General features: G+C 40.8%; 1 protein-coding gene across 1 annotated transcript in view; it reads left to right on the top strand.

The window, feature by feature from the left end:
• The first annotated feature begins 18,864 nt into the window (after positions 1-18,864).
• Positions 18,865-20,089, top strand: part of NOC3L (NOC3 like DNA replication regulator) — a 42,362-nt gene continuing 41,137 nt past the window's right edge. The window contains exon 1 of the mRNA XM_043985565.1: positions 18,865-19,000. Within this exon, the coding sequence (XP_043841500.1) occupies positions 18,992-19,000 (9 nt within the window). The 5' untranslated portion in view covers positions 18,865-18,991. The remainder of the gene's footprint in view (positions 19,001-20,089) is intronic.

Below are 20,089 nucleotides of genomic sequence, written 5' to 3' on the forward strand. Positions count from 1 at the left end.
TGACAAATAGTGAGTTCTTGCTTCAAAAGCTTGGGTCTCTGGGTTTAGCAAACACTAGATTACTATGGTCATTTACTACAATGTATTATGGACCTAATCTATTCCACTGATCCAGTACTTTATTTCTGGCCAGTACCAGATGTTTCAATAATTACTACTTTATAGTACAAGAACTGATGGAGTCTGAATGCAGAGAAACATACTATTTTTAACTTTCTTCCCTCCTTCTTCCTTCATTCCTTCCTTCTTTGCTTGCTTCTTTTTTTCCTTCTTTCTTCCCTTCTTCTTTCTTTCTTTCTCTATAAAATGTCTAATATGGAAATGTTTTATATGATTACACATTAATAACCTAAATCAGATGGCTTATCATCTCAGGGATTGGGAAGAGAAGGGAGGGAGAGAGGTAGAGAATTTGGAACTCACAATTTTTAAAAATGAATGTTAAAAATTGTTTTTACGTATAATTGGGGAAAATAAAATATTATTAAATTTTTTTAAATAAAAAAAATTATTTTCTCTGTCTGTCTCAAGCTGACTGCAATTTCTGTCTCAGCTGCCTTTGACCAAATTAAGTACATACAAACCAATGGTACTTTACTGTTAACCACATTTTATTTTAATTAGCAAGTATATGCAATAGATCTCAAAAAGTAGCATCTATCTGAGGCTGGATTTGAGTTAGGGTCTTCCTGACTCTGGTCCCAATACTCCATCAACTGCACCACTTAGCCAGGATGAAGGTTAAGTGACTTGCCCAGGGTCACACAGCTAGTAAGTGTCAAGTATCTGAGGTCGGATTTGAACTCAGGTTCTCCTGAATCCAGAGCCAGGGCTTTATCCACTGCACTACCTAGCTACTCCCCTAGGATAATTTCAAAACCTAAATTTATATTCAAAAGTAGATTTATTCACATATAAGATGAAAGACACATGTTGCTTGACAGAAAATATGAAAAAAAGAAACCCAGAAGCTTCAATTTGCTTATTGACTTGGGGCAGGGATGTAGCTCCTGGCATAGGGTGTAGATTCTTCCTTGCTCTCTCTCTGGGTTTGTTTGTTCACCCCTACCTGTCTTCAAATGGATGTCTCTGGTTTCCAGAGATGGATCATGGCCATGTGTCTATGACACAAAGTCTTCCAGGGTCCTAAGGGGTAACCCTGTTTTGGGCATAATAGACTCCTATTAATCAACCCTGTAGTTCATGAACCCCCCATTTGTGTGCTTCCAATTTTACAAAACCAGATAATATGATATCATTAGCTTTTTTTTTTTTTAGTGAGGCAATTGGGGTTAAGTGACTTGCCCAGGGTCACACAGCTAGTAAGTGTCAAGTGTCTGAGGCCGGATTTGAACTCAGGTACTCCTGACTCCAGGGCCGGTGCTCTATCCACTGCGCCACCTAGCTGCCCCAAATGCCTCATACACACACAAAAAGCTAAGGAGTACCTGAGTTCAAATCCGGCCTCAGACACTTGACACTTACTAGCTGTGTGACCCTGGACAAGTCACTTAACCCTCATTGCCCAGCAAAAAAAAAAAAAAAAAAAGCACAGCTAGTAAGTGTTAAGTGTCTGAGGCTAGATTTGAACTCAGGTCCTCCTGAATCCAGGGCTGGTGCTTTATCCACTGCACCACCTAGCTGCCCCATACCATTAGCTCTTAAACACAAAACATCTACTTAATGATTAGCAAAAGCAAGAATAATTATAATAATAATATAATATAATAATTATAATAATTGTTAGTTACAACAAGTATGAGCAGTTTCAGTAAGCAAGATAACTGCAAAGCTCTTCAGAATGGCTCCCTGGACCGAACCAGATCCTCAATCAGCTAGATTATGTATCAGCCAATCAGCTATTAGCATTTTGTTATAGTAACATACCTCCTTCCCTTCTCTGGTACTGCCACTACCCTGATGCAGACCTTTATCACCTCACACCTAGTTTTTTTTTCAATAGCTTTATTGATTGGCATCCCTGCCTTAAATCTCTCCCCATTCCAATCCATTTGCCACTCAGCTGTCAAACAGATCTTCCTAAAGTGCAAGTCTTATTTGCATCTTCTGTGTTGTTCTCCTATTTATTGAGATCCAGGAATTCCCCTTTTAACTTCAGGATCAAATACAAAATCCTCTATTTGGCTTTCAAGCCCTTCATAACCTGGCCTTTTCAGTCTTTTTACAATCTTTTTGTTCTTACTACAGTCTTCTCAGGTCCTGATGCCTTCTTCAATGTTCTTATTATCATTTCAACTCCTCTCCTTCATATTCTACACTACTTCTTTTTTCTTGTTGTTGCTGTTGTTTGTTTGTTTTTCAGGAGAATGAGGGTTCAGTGACTTACCATGGGTCATACAACTAGTAAGTGTCAAGTGTCTGAGGTCGGATTTGAACTCAGGTCTTCCTGAATCCAAGGCTGGTGTTTACCCACTGTGCCACCTAGCTGCCCCCTTAAAATGTTTTGTTTTGTTTTATTTTTTTGGCTGGGCAATGAGGGTAAAGTGACTTGCCCAGGGTCACACAGCTAGTAAGTATCAAGTGTCTGAGGTTGGATTTGAACTCAAGTCCTCCTGAATCCAGGGCCAGTGCTTTATCCACTGTGCCATCTAGCTGTCCCCCTTTACATTACTTCTTTTTTTTCTTTCGGTTTTTTGCTGGGCAATGAGGGTTAAGTGACTTGCCCAGGGTCACACAGCTAGTAAGTGTCAGGTGTCTGAGGCCGGATTTGAACTCAGGTACTCCTGAATCCAGGGCCAGTGCTTTATCCACTGCGCCACCTAGCTGCGCCCCCCTACATTACTTCTAATGGCTAAAATAATAGGCTTCCTAAGGTCACTAATTCATCTTTTCCTTATGATGTATAGTTCCTAAAATCCAGCTATCTGTGGTCATGCAACTAAGAGTTCATATTTAATGAACTCTTATCTTCTAATAGTTATTTGATTTTCCCCATGGTGAATTTCCACCTTTCAAACTCTAAAAACAGTCACATGCAAATGAGCCAAGAGACCACAATATCCTCTGACCTCAGTCAGTTCTCTACTCTCAAAGAGTTCCTCTCTTTATCTGGTCCTCCTTAGTCTGTTCTTAAACTAAAATAGGAAAATTGTTTCTTCTCACGTGGAGATATATATATATATTTTTTTTACCCCCCCCCCTTTTGGTGAGGCAATTGGGGTTGTGACTTGCCCAGGGTCACACAGCTAGTAAGTGTTAAGTGTCTGAGGCCGGATTTGAACTCAGGTACTCCTGAATCCAGGGCCGGTACTCTATCCACTGTGCCACCTAGCTGCCCCACTCACATGGATTATTATCTGTTTTTCATGTAATAAAGTTCTTTCCCTGCTCCTTTAGCAGTCCAACTGTTTATATAAAACAAGTTTTTGGAGATTAAGTTAAAAAATAAAGACAAGTAGGTGGCCAAGTGGTTAGAGTGCTGGGGTCTCAGACATTTACTAGCTGTATGACCCTGGGCAGGTCACCCTGTTTACCTCAGTGTCCTTCTCTGAAAAAATGAGCTGGAGAAGGAAATGGCAAAGCATTCTGGTATCTTTGTCAAGAAAACCCCAAATCACAAAGTGTGGATACAACTAAAATGACAACAACAATAATGATTTTAAAAAATACTTTAAAGAGGTAGAAATAAGCTTTACAATAGACACACTCTGCCCTGGCAGGGAAAAGGAAGGGATGTGAAGAGAAGAGTGAGGATATCATCATAGTGGTTCTCAGAAAAAAAAAAAAAAGACAGCTACAGTCTCTCCTTCATTGGCCTTGAGCGGCTTCTGTATGGTTTAGCATGTCTTCCCCAGCATGCAAGCAGTGATAGCAATGCAGCTGACCCTCCTAGAACTGTTTGACCCTCTCTTCTGTCACCCTATTGCAGAAGAGCTACACTTTCTCTCAAACCTATTCCTTTATTCTTACCTCCTATGAGATTTTCAGCCCACTCTACCTTCCACCCCTAGCTGAGAGGAGAAATAAAAACCACACTTCTTTCTTTAAGATGGTTATAGCCTTGTAATTCCCAGGGATCAGGAAAGGAAGATTCCAGAATCCCCTGTCCTCTCACAAACATTGTCTTCAGTGACCTGCTACATTCAGATTAGTGTTTTTTGATTCCTGTGTTGCACTACTGACTCATTCGATTTGTTGTCCACTAAAAATTCCAGGTCTTTTTTCACAGGAATGTCACCTAGCTATACCTTTATATATTATTCTTATAAACTTGAATTATTATTATTAACTATAACATTTACATAATTCTTTAAGATTGTAATACTCTTTACCTATGTTATCTCATTTGATCTTCACAACAACCCTATGAGGTAGGTGCTATTATTTCCTTTTTTTTTTTTTTTTAGTGAGGCAATTGGGGTTAAGTGACTTGCCCTGGGTCACACAGCTAGTGTGTAAAGTGTTTGAGGTCGGATTTGAACTCAGGTCCTCCTGACTCCAGGGCCGTTGCTCTATCCACTGCGCCACCTAGCTGCCCCTATTATTTGCATTTTACAGATGAGGAAATTGAGGTTTAACAGAGGAGATTTGCATTGAGTCAGAAAATCAGAAAATGTTTGAGACAGGATTTCAACTCAGGATCTCTTTACCTCAAGTTCAGCAGTCTACTCATTGCACTACCTAGCTGCCTCATAACTTTGATTTTTTAAACTCAATTTGTAGGATTTACATTAATCTGTATTGTTAATTTGTCATACTAGATTAAATTATTAAATTTAATTTTACCAGATTGATTATGGGATCAAAGCTCTGAAATGTAAAACTGACCAATTCCTTGGATCATGCACAGTGTGCTCTGACTGCTGCCCTCCCACGTGGAAGAAGCTACCAGGGAGCTTTCTTCTGGAAAGATGAGATGCTGTTTAATGAAAGGGTCCTGTTTCCCAATTCAGAGCATGCTTCCTCTCACTCCAAAAGAGCCAAGCAAGAAAAAGAAAAATGCCTTAGTCTGTTGGATGTCTTTTGAATGCATTCTTGGTTATGGCTCAGTAACCAACTGAAAGACTCATCTTCTTCAAGTGGTAAAGGGACCAGAAACAGTCAGCATACCTGCCCATGCACTGAATTGGGGAGCAGGGTCCTCCCATTATACATTACTAAGCTTCTCCAGGAGCTGGTTTTCTTCTTGCACATGGGTTGGCAGGAGGCAGAGATTAAATTGCATATGTTGAGGAGAGGGCTCCCTTGGCCAGACCCCTGTTACACAACATCTAGTACAATCCCCTCATTTTCAGTATAAAGATACAGAGTCCCTTGCAACTCTATCATCTTCAAAGGTGATAAGCATGTCACCTATACCATTATCCAAATTACTGGTAAGATGTTAAACAGGAAAGAGCTGAAATCAGAGCCCCTGCTAGATACTTCCTTTTAAATCTTTTTGTTAATTTTATTTTTATTCAGCAAGGATACATGTTTCACAGATGAATATTGAGGATAAGATATGCTTGCCTTTGGGCAAGAAGTTTACAATCTAATGGGATGAAATGTGAAGGGAGGGGAAAGGGAGTAGAAAGGTACATGGTGAAGTCAGATATGTCCCAGTGTACTGCAACCACTTAAGAAATGAGGAGGTATTTGAATTTATTTCCCTCCTAAAATGGAGGTTTTGGAGATCATGGCTCCACCTTCCAATCAGAGGGGCAGAGGGTAGTGATGAGGTATAGTACCAAGGCTGATGGGATCTTGTGAGATGATGAGGTTTCCCTAATAATAAGCTTCTCGGGGGCGTGATCTCAGAATAATGCAGTCAGCTGAGAAATGAGCAACACCACACTACCACCCCTGAAAAAATGCCAAACAGAGCATGTTATATTTGATACTGATAGTGTTAGAGAGCCACTGCAGTTTATTGAGTAAGGGAGTGACATGGTATGAGGACCCCAGACACCTCCTTTTAAGATGAACTTCAAGCCTTTACTCTATGTGTCCAATCAATTATCCTGTTTTAAATCTATGCTACCAATCTTAGCCTACTACTGAAATCATTCTCTTCCTTCAAAGTCTAGCTCATATGTCATCTACCTCATTAAGCCTTCCCTGATCCCTCCCCAAATTAGTGCACTCCTTTCAATATTTCTTATAACATTTTATCTTGATAGCTAATGTGCCTTATTCCATTCTTCCTTTATTGTACTTAGATGTTTACATGCTATCATCCCATTAAATTGCAAGCTCCCTGAGGACAAAAACATAGCCATTTTTCATCTCTGTGTTTGCAGCATCTAGCTCACTATCTAACATAGTATTACCTTAAGTAAATGTTTGTAGGGCTTAGAAATTAAATTTAATTCAGCAGCCATTTATTAAAGATTTGCCATGTATGTTGAACTATGTTAGACTCTAAGAGAAATGGAAAAATTAAAACATATTGATCAAACTTTTTTTTCACAGTTGCCTTAACTTTCACTTCCTAGTTCTGCCTCTTCTTTTACCCTCAGACCAAACAAGAATTTGCCTGCTCTCTCTCTCTTTTTCTCTCTCTCTCTCTAAATTCCTCTTTCTAGATCACTCTGATCATTGAGGAAGTAAAAGTAAAAGACTTCCTGCTTTGTCCCAAATGAAAATGCCTACTTTGTTCTGGGTCAAAAATAGACTTCTTGAAGTTATTCTGATACCCTGGGCATTCTTTTCCTATCTAATGAAATATGAAAATGACAAAGAGGTAGGAGGGATAGCTAACAAGTTGGGTGACAGAGTTAGGGTCCAAAGGATAGAATTTAATGAGGGTAAATGCACAATCCCATGCTTAAATTCAAGACCAACTATATAAGTGAAGAACATACTCTTTGGCAACTATCCCAACTCTAATTCATGCTGACCAAATGGTTCCTAAAGTTAAGACTCTAGAGTTTGTCCTGAGCAGTCAGGTTCTAGAGTTAGTCTTGGGGGGTTAGGGTGTGTCTTTCCTTCTTTCTTTTTTTTTTTTTAATTAATTAATTAATTTTTTTTTGGTGAGGCAATTGGGGTTAAGTGACTTGCCCAGGGTCACACAGCTAGTAAGTGTTAAGTGTCTGAGGCCAGATTTGAACCCAGGTCCTCCTGAATCTAGGGCCAGTGCTCTATCCACTGCACCACCTAGCTGCCCCAGGGTGTGTTTTTCTAATGCTGTACCTCATGAGTCACCCCCCCCCCATCAAGGTTTTCCCCAACATGACTGTCAGTTGAAATCAATTAGCTAGATTTAACTTTTTTTTCTAAAGAGATCTTGAATAAGCTGATATAATTAGATGTGTAAAGGGAGGACCCACTCCCTAATTCAGTGCATGAGCAGTTTTGCTGGCTATTTCTGATCCCTTTACCACAAGAAGAAGAGGAATGTTTCAGCAACCAACTGGTACATGACCTTTGATCCAGTAATACCATTACTAGGTCTGTATCCCAAAGAGATCATAAAAAAGGGGAAAGGACCTATATGTATATGATCTCTCTAGAAAAACAAATTAAATCTAGCTACATTGTTTATTTTCCTAGAAACAGGGGTTCTTAACCTGGTGTTCACTGGTCCCTTAAGTGGATAGATTTCTGGGACTCCATGAATTTGGATGAAAAAAATTACATATTTCTTTTCTTTTCTTATTTTATATCTTTTGGGGGGCATTATTTTATTTTCCAAATTTTCAACATTTATTTTTGTAAGATTCCAATTTTTTCTCCCTCCTTTCCCTCCCCCCTCCCTAAGAGAGCAAGCAATCAGATATAGGTTTTACATATATATATATGTATATATATATAATCATATTATAAATATTTCCATATCAGTCATGTTGTAAAAGAATCAGAATATAAGGCAAAAACCACAAGAAAGAAAAAAATAACAACAAATAAAGTGAAAATACTATACTTTGATTTGCATTCAGACTCCTAGTTCTTTTTCTGAACGTGGAGAGCATTTTCCATAATAAGTCTTTTGGAATTGCCTTGGATTATTGTATTGCTGAGAAGAGCTAAGCCTTTCACAGTTGATCCTCACAGAATGTTGCTGTTACTGTGTACAGTGTTCTCCTGCTTCTGGGGCAAAGGGTATGTACAGTTTGTACAAATTGTTCCCCAGAATGGTTAGATCAGTTCACAAGTCCACCAACAATGAATTAGTGTTCCAATTTTCACACATTTTCTCCAACATTTACCACTTTCCTTTTTTGTCATATTAGCTAATCTGATAGGTACCTCAGAGTTGTTTTAATTTGCATTTATCTAATAAATAGTATACATATTTATTTTTATTTACCCTAGCTGAAATTTAGCATTTCCCTCAATTATCCATGTAGGCAACATAGGGCCATAGCCTTCAGCAGACTGCTAAAGGGATCTATGACACATAAAAAGGTAATAAACTCTTGTCTTAATGGAATGCTGTTGGAAAGCTGAGCTGGAAGCAGGGCTGGTGCCTAGGGAGTACTACTATTATCAGGGCTTGTGGATGTAGGATCCTGGGCTATCTCCACTAGGGTTTGAGGAGGATGGTAGCATTGGTTTGACCTTCTTTGTACATGTTGTCTCCTGTCTCACCCTCAAGATGCTTTATTATTTCAGTGCCATGGAAAGGTTCAAGGATGGTGAAGGCTTAAAAAAGCACACTAAATTTGGCAGTTTGGAGGTCAATGATGAATCTGGAGATAGTATTTTCAACAGAATAGTGGAGATAGAAACCAGCTTGCAGGATGAAGTCAATGAATATTGAGGATGTAAAGGCAGGAAGTGTAGATAACCCTTCCCACAAGTTTGGTAATGAAGGGGAAAATGAAGAATTGTGTTTAACTTCAACACTTTGTTCATGTAGGCTCAGTCTGATTGCTTATCATAGTTTATTGTTCACATAGCATGATTGTCCACTCGTTCTTTCAATATTTTCAACATCAGCATGGGTAATCTCTCTTCCAAAGCAGACTCTAACAACTTTATGACTTAGTAAATGATTTTCAAGACTTATTGAGAATGGAAATTTCTTCTCCCTACAGTCAGCCTGGTGGTAAACCTCTTTAAACTTAGCTAGGCTGGTTCTCTAATGATAGAAATAGTCTGTCACAAGGTCCATCCTTGAAGCCTGTCTATTTTGGTAGACCTTGCTATTTGGCATTTGCTCCATTGGCATAATTATTGAGAACCCAGGGCCATCCATACTACAATGAGAAAATTGTATTGCTGAATAGCACCATTCTACATGGTGGATGGATGAAGCAACCTTTTGGACCGGAACTGTGTGTGTGAGATCCTGGAAGGGTTAGTTCTAACTTCTTGTCCTCTAGTGGGCCCCTGGTGTTGGGTACCTCAGAGATCAGCTAGCATGAGGCAGAATTGCAAGGGATAGTTGGCTCAGGTCTCTACTATTTTCTCTGGCCCTCTTGAGCACTACTGGTTTGTAATCTTCTTACCTCAAAGGGGGTATTCTTTGTCTGCTTTCTCTCTTTCTCCCCTGGGTCTCCTTCATTGAACTACTTGTTGGGTATTACACTATGAAAGTTTCTAACCTTCCCGTGCTGTCAGGGGGTACTAGGTTAATGTCGGATTGCCTTTCCCCTAGGTCAATTTTTGGGCCAGGGTCAGCTTGGTCTGGAGGATATCTTTGGACTCTTTTAATTTATTTTAATTTTTAAATTAAAAAAGTATTTTTATTATTTTCCAGTTCCATGTAAGGATAGTTTCAAACATTTATTTTCATAGGATTTTTAGTTCCCAATTTTTCTCCCACCCTCCTTTCCCTCCCTCCTCCCCAAGACAGAAAGCAATCTGATATAGGTTTTACATATGCAATCATATTAAACACATTTCTGCATTAGTCGCATTGTGAATGAAGAATCAGAGCACAAGGGAAAAACCTCAAAAAAGAAGGAAAAAAAAAACAGCCCAAAGTAGAAACAGTATGGTTCAATCTGCATTCATAAACCACAATTCTTTTTTCTGGATGTTGAGAACATTTTCTATCATGAGTTCTTTGAAATTGTTTTGGATCATTGCACTGCTGAGAAGAGCCAAGTCTATCACCATTGTTCATCACGCGACATTGCCATTACTGTGTACAATGTTCTCCTGGTTTTGCTCCTCTCAGTCAGCATCAGTTCATGTAAGACCTTCCAGGTTTCTCTGAACTCCTCCTGCTCATTGTTTCTTGCAGCACAATAGTATTCCATTACATTCATATACCACAACTTGTTTAGCCATTCCCCCTATTGACAGGCATTCCCTCAGTTTCCAATTCTTTGCCACCATAAAGAGACCTGCTATAAATATTTTTGTACATGTGGGCCCTTTTCCCTCTTCTATGATCTCTTTGGGATACAGACCTAGCAGTGGTACCACTGGGTCAAAGGATATGAACAGTCCCATGGCCCTTTGGGCATGGTTTGGACTCTTTTTTTTTTTTTTTTAGTGAGGCAATTGGGGTTAAGTGACTTGCCCAGGGTCAAATGCTAGTAAGTGTTAAGTGTCTGAGGCCGGATTTGAACTCAGGTAGTCCTGAATCCAGGGCTGGTGCTCTATCCACTGTGCCACCTAGCCGCCCCTGGACTCTTTTTTAAAACATGGTGGTGATAACAGTGGTGATTGGAGGCTGGTTGGCTTGGTTTGTTACATCACAGGACAGCTTTAGGCCAAGGCCGAGGTTCCTCAATGGTACCAATAGAAAGGGTACCTGAAAGTACTGGAGAACCACTGGAGAGTGCCTATACCATGCTGCTCTAAGTCTCCATTTTACTAAATATTTATTGAGAAGTCTTTCTGTCCTTCCTCTACTTCTTATCTTCTTTCCCTGGCAGGATAAACATTCTGCATGTAAATACATGTATTGTTTTGGAATTGTGGGCCCTCTTATACGTGGGACCCCAGAAATATACCCTTGGTTCAAGGTACTTTAAACCATACACTATAAAACATAGCTTAAAGACCAGTCAATCAGAAGGCACATTAGTTCAAATCAAGAAGCTCAATTAAATAGCAAAGCAAGACAAATGAACAGAAAAATCCTCCATAAATTCAGTAGGAACACTAGTGGGGAACAGGGTACAGGGGATGTTCATGGCCAGGGATATGAGATGTGAAGAAGAAGATTGGCCAAGGAATGTGGATGGAAAAGCTTATGAATGAGGAATGTGCACCAGGGAACATGGCATAGAAATAAAGAATGTGCAAGGCCAGAAACATCTTTTGGATGGAACTCACACCATTTAGGCTGCAGAGATGCCCATATTCTCTGGTGATGCCATAATGTTATTGGTCTTTAGCTGTGGCTTCTTCACTGAGCTATTGCTTTAACTACAATAATCTTAATTCTGAAAGGTTTACAGCCTCATATATTTCATCTCTTTTAAGATGCAGACTCTAACCAGTAACACACATCCATCCTGATATTCAGAAAAATCCTTGGGCATTTAATTCAGTCTTATGAACTCCTTTTTTTTCCCTGAGTCTGATAGTCTAAGCTTTAACTTTAAGAAAATTATTTTCAAATCTTTTATATTCCTGTGATGCCAGTCATTACCTATCAAATAATAGATGTTGGATGTAGACATGTGAAAAGGACTGGTGATCTTTATCCTACTGTGGGACCCTTCTCCCTAGCAACCAACTGCTATACTTCCTTTAGTTTACTGAATGAGATAATGCATGTAAAACAGCTTGTAAACCTTAAAGCACAATGTAAATATCAATTATTAGAGTAAAATCAAAACTCAAAGGACATGAGTATCTGTTCCTAACTTTTAAAAATTAAAGAGATGGGGCAGCTAGGTGGCGCAGTGGATAGAGCACCGGCCCTGGAGTCAGGAATACCTGAGTTCAAATCCGGCCTCAGACACTTAACATTTACTAGCTGTGTGACCCTAGGCAAGTCACTTAACCCCAATTGCCTCACCTAAAAAAAAAATAAAGAGATTCTTGTAATCTGAGATTCCTTATTATAGTAAAATTTGTGAACTTGATCTACCAGTTTGTGCTAGTCTCCAGTAGTTACTGGGGGGTACCAATAGAGAATAAGGAAAAATAGAGAAAGGAGAGGGCCAATGAGCACAATCTTTGACAGAAGGGTCTCTCCCACTAATCTTTTTACCCATGGCTATATATCAATATAAAGTGAACACATATTCCAGCAGTATCTAGTAAAGGGAACTCATTAATAGTGGAGTAAATCTCTGTAATATCCCCATCTGCTCTCCTCCTTCCCCCAATAGATGAACTTTATCTGTCCTATATTCTGTCCTTTCACGGTTGGGTTATCTGTGAGTATTAGAAGCATCCACATAGGACCTGGCAATATGTATGTGGGAGCTCATAAAAGGATGTGTCTCCAAATTTGTACTGAGAGAAGACACATAATTTGAAAGCATAAGAATTTTTCTGCCAGGTAAAAGAGGAAAAGAAGGGGACCTGATCCACAAAATCCAACAACCTAAACCTTGCAGTTTTCATCTCATTCTCTTCCTCTGCTTAGTCTTGTTCCTCAAATATAATTCTCAGTAGCTTTGGTGAAGAGAATTTTAGAACAGTAATTCCTTGTTTTTCAGCACATTCTTCTATTGAGAGCTCCTAGCATAGTCTGCTATACTGGCATTAGGGAGAAGACTGGGGATTTGCTGCTTTCAGAAGGACTATTAAGAATGTCTTTTGGGGCAGCTAGGTGGCGCAGTGGATAAAGCACTGGCCCTTGATTCGGGAGGAGCTGAGTTCAAATTTGACCTCAGACACTTGACACTTACTAGCTTTATGACCCTGGGCAAGTCTCTTAACCCCAATTGCCTAACTTAAAAAAAAAAAGAATGTCTTTCCTCTACCTAAGTATCTAAGTATGTAAACAAGAAACACTCTATGTGGATCTTTTGTTTCCTTTCCTTCAGGAGAATATTTAGTAGGTAGAAAGGGAAGGAGATAAGGTTGAACAATCTTTTATATATATACACACACACACACACATATAGATAGGTAGGTAGATACACTTGGTTTTGATTCAAGACCCTTTGCAACAAATAGCAAATCCTCTTATTAAATTCACTATCCTCTCTCACCCATTTCCAGTTTATTAATTGCTAGCAAGAAGTTACTGAACCTCTCTCTAGGTTTGTTTCCTCATCTGCAAAATAAGAGGGCTGGGCTAGATGGCCTCTAAGCTTTCTACTAGTTTCCACCCCACTCTAACACTGAGTAAATTTAAAAAACAAAACACACACACAAAAAAATAAAGTTCAAAAAACATAGCTACCTAGTCCAGCAAAACAAATTCCCATGTAAGCCATGTCTGAAAAATGCATGTTTCTGTATTTTAAGTTCATCACCTCTTTGGCAAGAGGTGAGTGGATTGTTTCATCGTTATCTTTTGGACTTGTGGTTTATCATTACATTGATCATAATTCTAAATTCTGAAGTCAATTTTCTCTATAATGCTTTTATCATTGCTATTAGCTCAGAAAGCTCTTCCCAGTTTCCTTTGAAATTGCCCATTTTCTCATTTCTTATAGCACAATAATATTCAATTACATTTATATACCATTATTTGTAGCTGTCCACCAATAAGAGGATAGCCCCTTAGTTTCAAATTTTCAGCTACCATGAGAAGATCTACTTTAATTTTTTTTTTATTTTTTATTTTTTTTTGGTTAGGCAATTGGGGTTAAGTGACTTGCCCAGGGTCACACAGCCAGTAAGTGTTAAGTGTCTGAGGCCGGATTTGAACTCAGGTACTTCTGACTCCAGGGCTGGTGCTCTATCCACTGCGCCATCTAGCTGCCCTTACTTTATTTTTTTACATGTAAAATTTTTCCTTTTTCTTTCATTTCTTTTCAGGGAGAGGTATATAGGCCTATAGTAGCATAACATGCCAAAGGGTACGTACGTTTTAGTAACTTTGGGTGCATGGTTCCAAATTACTTTCCAGAATGGCTAAACCAATTCAGTAGTCCACTAATAGCCACTAGTGTACTTATTTTTCCAAAGTCCATCCAACATTTGTCATTTTACTCTTTTGTCATCTTTATTAGTCTGGTAGGTATGAGGTGAAACTTCAAAATTGCTTTAATTTGCATTTTTCTAATCACTAGTGATTTAAAGCATTTTTTTTTTTTGTGGGGCTATGGGGGTTAAATGACTTGCCCAGGCTCACACAGCTAGTAAGTGTCAAGTGTCTGAGGCCGGATTTGAACTCAGGTACTCCTGAATCCAGGGCTGGTGCTTTATCCACTGTGCCACCTAGCTGCCCCGATTTAAATCATTTTTTAAAATGTGGTTATCTTGGATTTTTCTTTTAAAACTACCTGTTTGTATCCTTTGACTATTTATTCATTGGGAAAGCCCTGTTTGGGCTATTTATTATAAAGAATCCTACTACAAACATTTTTGTACATATATGTCTTTTCTTGCTGTCAATAGCTTCCTTGGGAGTAGAGCTCAAGTAAAGGTGGCATTTTTGACCCTTTTTATGTCATAGACCCCTTTCTCAGAATAATGCTCTAAAAGGCATAAAACCGCATATATTTTATATAGGATTACAGAGAAGCCCAATTATATTGAAATAGTTATCAAATTAAAAAAATGTACCTCAGGTTAAGAAAACCTCTAGTAATCTCTTAGTAAAATGTTAAGAAGTAATTTTTCTTGTAGAGTAACAAATTTTTTTTTGAAAATGTTTCTTTTGTCATCTTTTTATGTCACTTACATTTTCCACTATATCCCCTTTCTTCCCTCTCCCAGGAAGCTTTCCCTCATTAAAAAAGTGTAGAAAAAAGTTCAGAATAAAATAGTCACTATATCTTAAAAATCTGACCTCATATTCATTGTTGCAACCTGTTGGCCCTTAACACTAGTGACAATCCAGGCAAGTACGGTCTCATATGTCCTCTTTGGGGCCAAGCTTGGTTACTGTTATTTCACAGCATTCAGTTTAGGTTGTTTTATTTTCTTTCCATTTATACTCTGTACCTGTTTTGTGTATTATTTTCCTTTGACTCAGTTTATATATCTTTCAATCTTTTCATCAGTTCTTTACCAGTTTTTATGGCATGGTAGTATTCATATACCACAGCTTCTTTGGCCTTTCTCCAGCTAATGGGTATTTGTTTCCAAATCTTTTGCTACCTCCTAAAAATAATGCTACAAAATTTTGGTGTATATGGACCTTTCTTTTGTCATTGGTCTATTGGAGCATGTGACTGTCAATGGAATCTCTGGATCAAGGAGGGGAAGGAAGGGAAAGAAAGAAAAGAGAAGGAAGAAAATTTGTTAAGCATCTATGTTGTGGGAGCTTTATAATGATTATCTTATTTGATCCTCACAACAACATTGGGAGGTAGGTGCTATTAGGATCCCAATCTTACAGTTGAAGAAACCAAGGCAGACTTGGCTTAGGTTCTTGGTTAGGTGACTTAGCCAGGGTCACACAGCTAGTAAGTGTCTGGGGCCAGATTTGAACTCAGGTCTTCCTGACTCCAGGTTCAGTGTTCTAGTCACTGTAGTTCTTAGCTGGTATGGACATTTTAGTTACTTTATCTACCTATGTAACCCCAGGCTGTTCTTTTCAAAAAGAAAGAGAACTGAAAAGCTGTTGGAAAAAGAGTGCACAGCTTGGTTTCCCCAACTCTAAAGATGCAGGCAGGTAATAAAGGAGGTTCCCCTCACCCATGGGGAAGGTGACTCAGCAGACTCCATGTTGGATAAACTGGTTATGATCAAAGACCAGGTTACACATAATTCTATATTGCTTTACAGAATGTTTGGACCCTTTCACAACTCCACCAGCAGTGAATTAGCTTGTCTGACCACAGCCCCTCCAACAAAGAATTTTCCCATCCTTACTAGCTTGATGGGTTCAAGGTCATATTGTTTTTTGAATTTGGTATCTTGAGGCAACAAAAAAAGCTAGTGAAATCTGAGGTTGCATTAGCAGAGACCTGATGTCCAGAACTAATCAATCAACAAACATTAAGCACCTACCATGTGCCAGGCACTGTGCCTTATAAACACCAGGGATACAAAATTTAAAAAAACACACACACAAACCCAAGAAGGCAATAGTTCTGCTTTATCTCATCAGAGCCTGTTCATTTTTTGAATATCACTGACAAGCTGTAGAACATTTCAAGGATGGCAACCAGGATGCTGAGAGAATAGAAAACCATGCCATCTAATGATCTTGGAATATTTGTGTTAGATAAGACTTAAGGAGACCATGATATTTATTCTCAAGTAACTGAAGAAGTATTGTATGGATACTACCGCTGATACTACTATTACTACTACAACTACTACTACTACTGAGCTAGCACTTACTATGTGGTAGGCATTTTGTAATTATCTCATTTGATCCTCACAACAATCCTAGGAGGTAGATTCTATTATTATCTCTATTTTATAGTTGAGGAAACTGAAGCAAACAGAAGTTAAATGACTTGCACAGCTACTGTCTGAGGCTAGATTCAAACTCAAGTCTTCCTGATTCCAGGCCCAGTGCTGTATCCACTGTGGACCATCTGTGAATGAGAGATTAGAGATGTTTTATTTGTAGAGAGCAAATATAAAGAAAGACGTCCTAATAATGAGAGATATTTATAAGAGGAATGGGCTGCTTTGGGAAGTAGTGGATTCCCTGTAACTTAAGGTCCTTTAGTGAAATCTGGGTGACTAGCTTGTCAGGGATGTTGTGCAAATGATTCATTATAATGTATGAGTTCCAGGCAGATGGACTCTGATACCCCTTTTATCTTCACCAGAACATCCCTTTGGTACCTTAAATGAAAATGGAACATGTTCAAAACTGGGCCCATTATTGTGCCTTTTTAATTTTCTAGTCCTTCTGACTCCACTATTTCTATTTCCCAAGTTTGTAACCTTGAGGGGATGGCTTTAACTCTTTCTTCAAACTCCTATCTGATTAATGGAGGTAGAATGACAGATTTAAAAAATAAACCTCAGGTTAAAGGGAATCTCTTGGTTTCCAAAGCATCCCATTCCACTTTGGGATAGCTCCAATAATTAGGAAATCTTTCCTTAGATTACCCTCCACCCAAGAAAAATCTCTCATCCACAAGGTAGTTTTTTGTCAATAGGCTTGCATTTATTAAGCTCCTACTATGTGCTATGTTCTATGATAAATGCTGGGGATATAAAGAAAGACAAAAACAGGGTTCCTTCTCTCAAGGAGCACACAAAGTTGGGGCAATGAGGAAAGAAGAGATCTTTTCTCTGGAGTCTGAGTTTTCTCTCTCTCTCTCCCCCTGCCTCCTCTCAGCTTCTGCCCCCTATTTCTTTCTTTCTTTTTTTAATCTTGCCAGGAATTAAAATCTTCTTTGGAAGGTGAAACAGAAAAGAGACTAGAGATGTTTATTCTGCCTCTCTTTAAGCCACAGACACCCTCATGCTACCTGTAGGTGACAAGGTAGCTGTGAGGGAAGGCACTGGCCCTTGGAGGATCCAGAAAAACCCTCTGCAGATTTCTTTCTTCCATTCCTCCTTGAGAGAAGAGCTTGCCAGGCTTGCTGCTGTTTGTATTTCCAGACCAATACTTAATAAAACTTCACTCGAAGAAAATTTCCTTTATCCTTCCAGCTGGTAACATCCTTCATCTGGTACTTGCCCTAATACTTTGATTTTCTACCTTAAGGTAAACTGGATGTTCCAAAGGTCTTAACGCAGTTTTATCAAAGGAGGTATTATTTTGGGTATTTTATTTAAAGGTATTAAGACTTAAAGCTGCACCACGACTTCTGGGACACTGCATCCTCTTACTAGACCATAAGCTCAATGAATGCAGGGAAGGATTCCCCCTCCCACTCTAAACAGTGTTTTCCACACAGTTCATTAACTTTTTGTGTGCTAAGGACCCCTTTGGCAGTCTGGTGGAGCTTCTGCGCCCTTACTCAAAACGATGATTTTAAATCCCATAACATAAAATGTAGTTTTTCAGTCATGCCAGCCCCTTTGCCATCCCATTTTGGGGGGTTTTCTTGGCGAAGATCCTGGAATGATTTGCCATTTCCTTCTCCATCCCATTTTTCAGATGAGGAAACTGAGGCCCACAGGGCTAAGTGACTGGCCCAGCGTCTCCCAGCTGGTGTGTGAGGTTGGATTTGAGCTCGGGTAGGGGAACCTTGCCTCCAGGCCTATCCGCCGCACCCACCGTGCCACCTCGGTGTCCGTAACACGGAATACATGGTGTAAAAAATGAAACTATACTGAAATACCGAGGCACTGACACCCTGAAATTGGAAAGTCAATTGTGCTGAAATACCGAAACCGAACGCGCTGGAGCGGCGAAGGAGCTTTTCCCCATTCGAGTTTAAAGCCCTCCGGAAACCCTCCGGCCCCGGGAGAGGAGCCCCCCGCCTGAGGCCGGGAGAGCAGTGCAGACAGCGCTTGCCAGGCCGGGGCGGCATCCCGAGGGCGAGCTCCCCGGCGGGTTCGGGCACCCAGATTGCGCCACCGCGGGGGTCCTCGGGCTCGGCCGCCTCCCGCTGCTCCCGCACCCGGTTCTGGGTGGGGCAGGGAGGGGAAAGGCTCGCTCTCTTGCCCTCTTCCGGGAGGAAGCCGAATCCAGAGGCCAGAGGGAAGAATCAGGAGCTGGAGGAGCGACAGTGGGGGGGGGGGCGGGCCCCGCCTCCTCCGGGACCTTAGCCACGGAAGTCACGGCATTTCCAGGATGTCCCGGCCGCGGAGGATTCCCTCGTGCCCAGGCGCATGCGCCTCCTGGCCTAATTTTTCTCTCCCCGACCCCCTCCCCATCCCGCGGCTGCTTTCTCGGCTGACATCTGTAGGAAGCGCTGCCGCCCTCCGTGGTAGCGGAAGTGGGCGCTTTATCCTGTGCGCCATTTCCGGTTGTGGAGAGACTCAGGAAGGAAGTGGCGTGTGGTGACCTGAGGTCATGCTGCCGGGACTTCCTGTTGTCGGGTCTCACTTGTGATCCCACGTGTGTTTTGCAGAGTTCTGGGGTCCTTCTTTCTCTAGAGGGAGAGCCCAGAGAAGCTGGTCCCGCGCGGCGCTGCGGAGAGCTCTGAGGATGAAGGCGGTAAGTACGGGAGCACCAGCTCGGGCCCTGGTGCTTGGGACCGGGAACGGTCGCGTAGAGTGAACGGTCCGAGCGGCCCCTGGTGCAGCCTCCGGAGTTTACCAAGGGGTGAGGAGGCCAGGTCAGCGTCCGTCCGACCGAACCCACGCGAGAAGGAGCTTGGGGTATCGGGCCAAGAGCCTTGGTACTGGGGCGCCATCCTTCCTGCTTCACAGGCTTGGGCCCCCGGGCTTGTTGTGAGGGTCAGTTAGTAAGCGTTTATTAAACGCTTTCTATGTGTCAGATACTGCGCTAACCGCCGGGGATACTAGGAGCAAGCATTTGAAAAGTGCCCACTACGTGCCAGGTACTGAGGAAAGCGTTTTGCCTATGCTATCTTATCTGATTCGAACAACCCTGCAGAGATCGGTTTGTTTGTTTGTTTGTTTGTTTGTTTTAGTGAGGCAATTGGGGTTAAGTGACTTGCCCAGGGTCACACAGTCAAGTGTCTTGGGATGGATTTGAACTCAGGTCCTCCTGACTCCAGGGCCGGTGCTTTATCCACTTGACAACCTAGCTGCCCCCTGTTATTATCTCACAGTCGAGGAAACTGAGGCAGGCTGAGGTTGTGACTTGACCACAGTCACTTAGCTCAGGGTGGATTTGAACTCAAGTCTTCCTGACTTCCAGGCCCAGCCTTCTATCCATCTGCCACCCAGTTGATTCTAGACATAGGGGGAATGGTGGGGTAACGGGTTAGACTTGCATTGTAAAGGAAGTTCCCTGTTTCAGCTGAGTGGAGGAGGGTTGGATGGGCCTGAGGGAGGGGGACATCTGGCCCTTTTGCTGTAGAGCAGGCCCAAGGGGGTAAATGGGAAAATGAATGTAAATGCCGTTTGTTGGAATAGTGATCAGCAATTGGTTCCTAAGTAATAAAAGATGGAGAGTTAAACTGTGTTTTGTCCCATGTGTCAGGTTTAAGAGGAAGGAGAAAGATAAAAGAGGGGACAGGGTCCCAGACATCGGGAGTGGTTTTAGTGTTTTAGGTGGCAATCCAAGGCACTTATCACTTTACTGAATTGTATTTAGTTGGTGGAATAAGGTTTGCAA

Source organism: Dromiciops gliroides, chromosome 2 (assembly GCF_019393635.1).
Source record: "Dromiciops gliroides isolate mDroGli1 chromosome 2, mDroGli1.pri, whole genome shotgun sequence".
Lineage (NCBI taxonomy): Eukaryota > Metazoa > Chordata > Mammalia > Microbiotheria > Microbiotheriidae > Dromiciops > Dromiciops gliroides.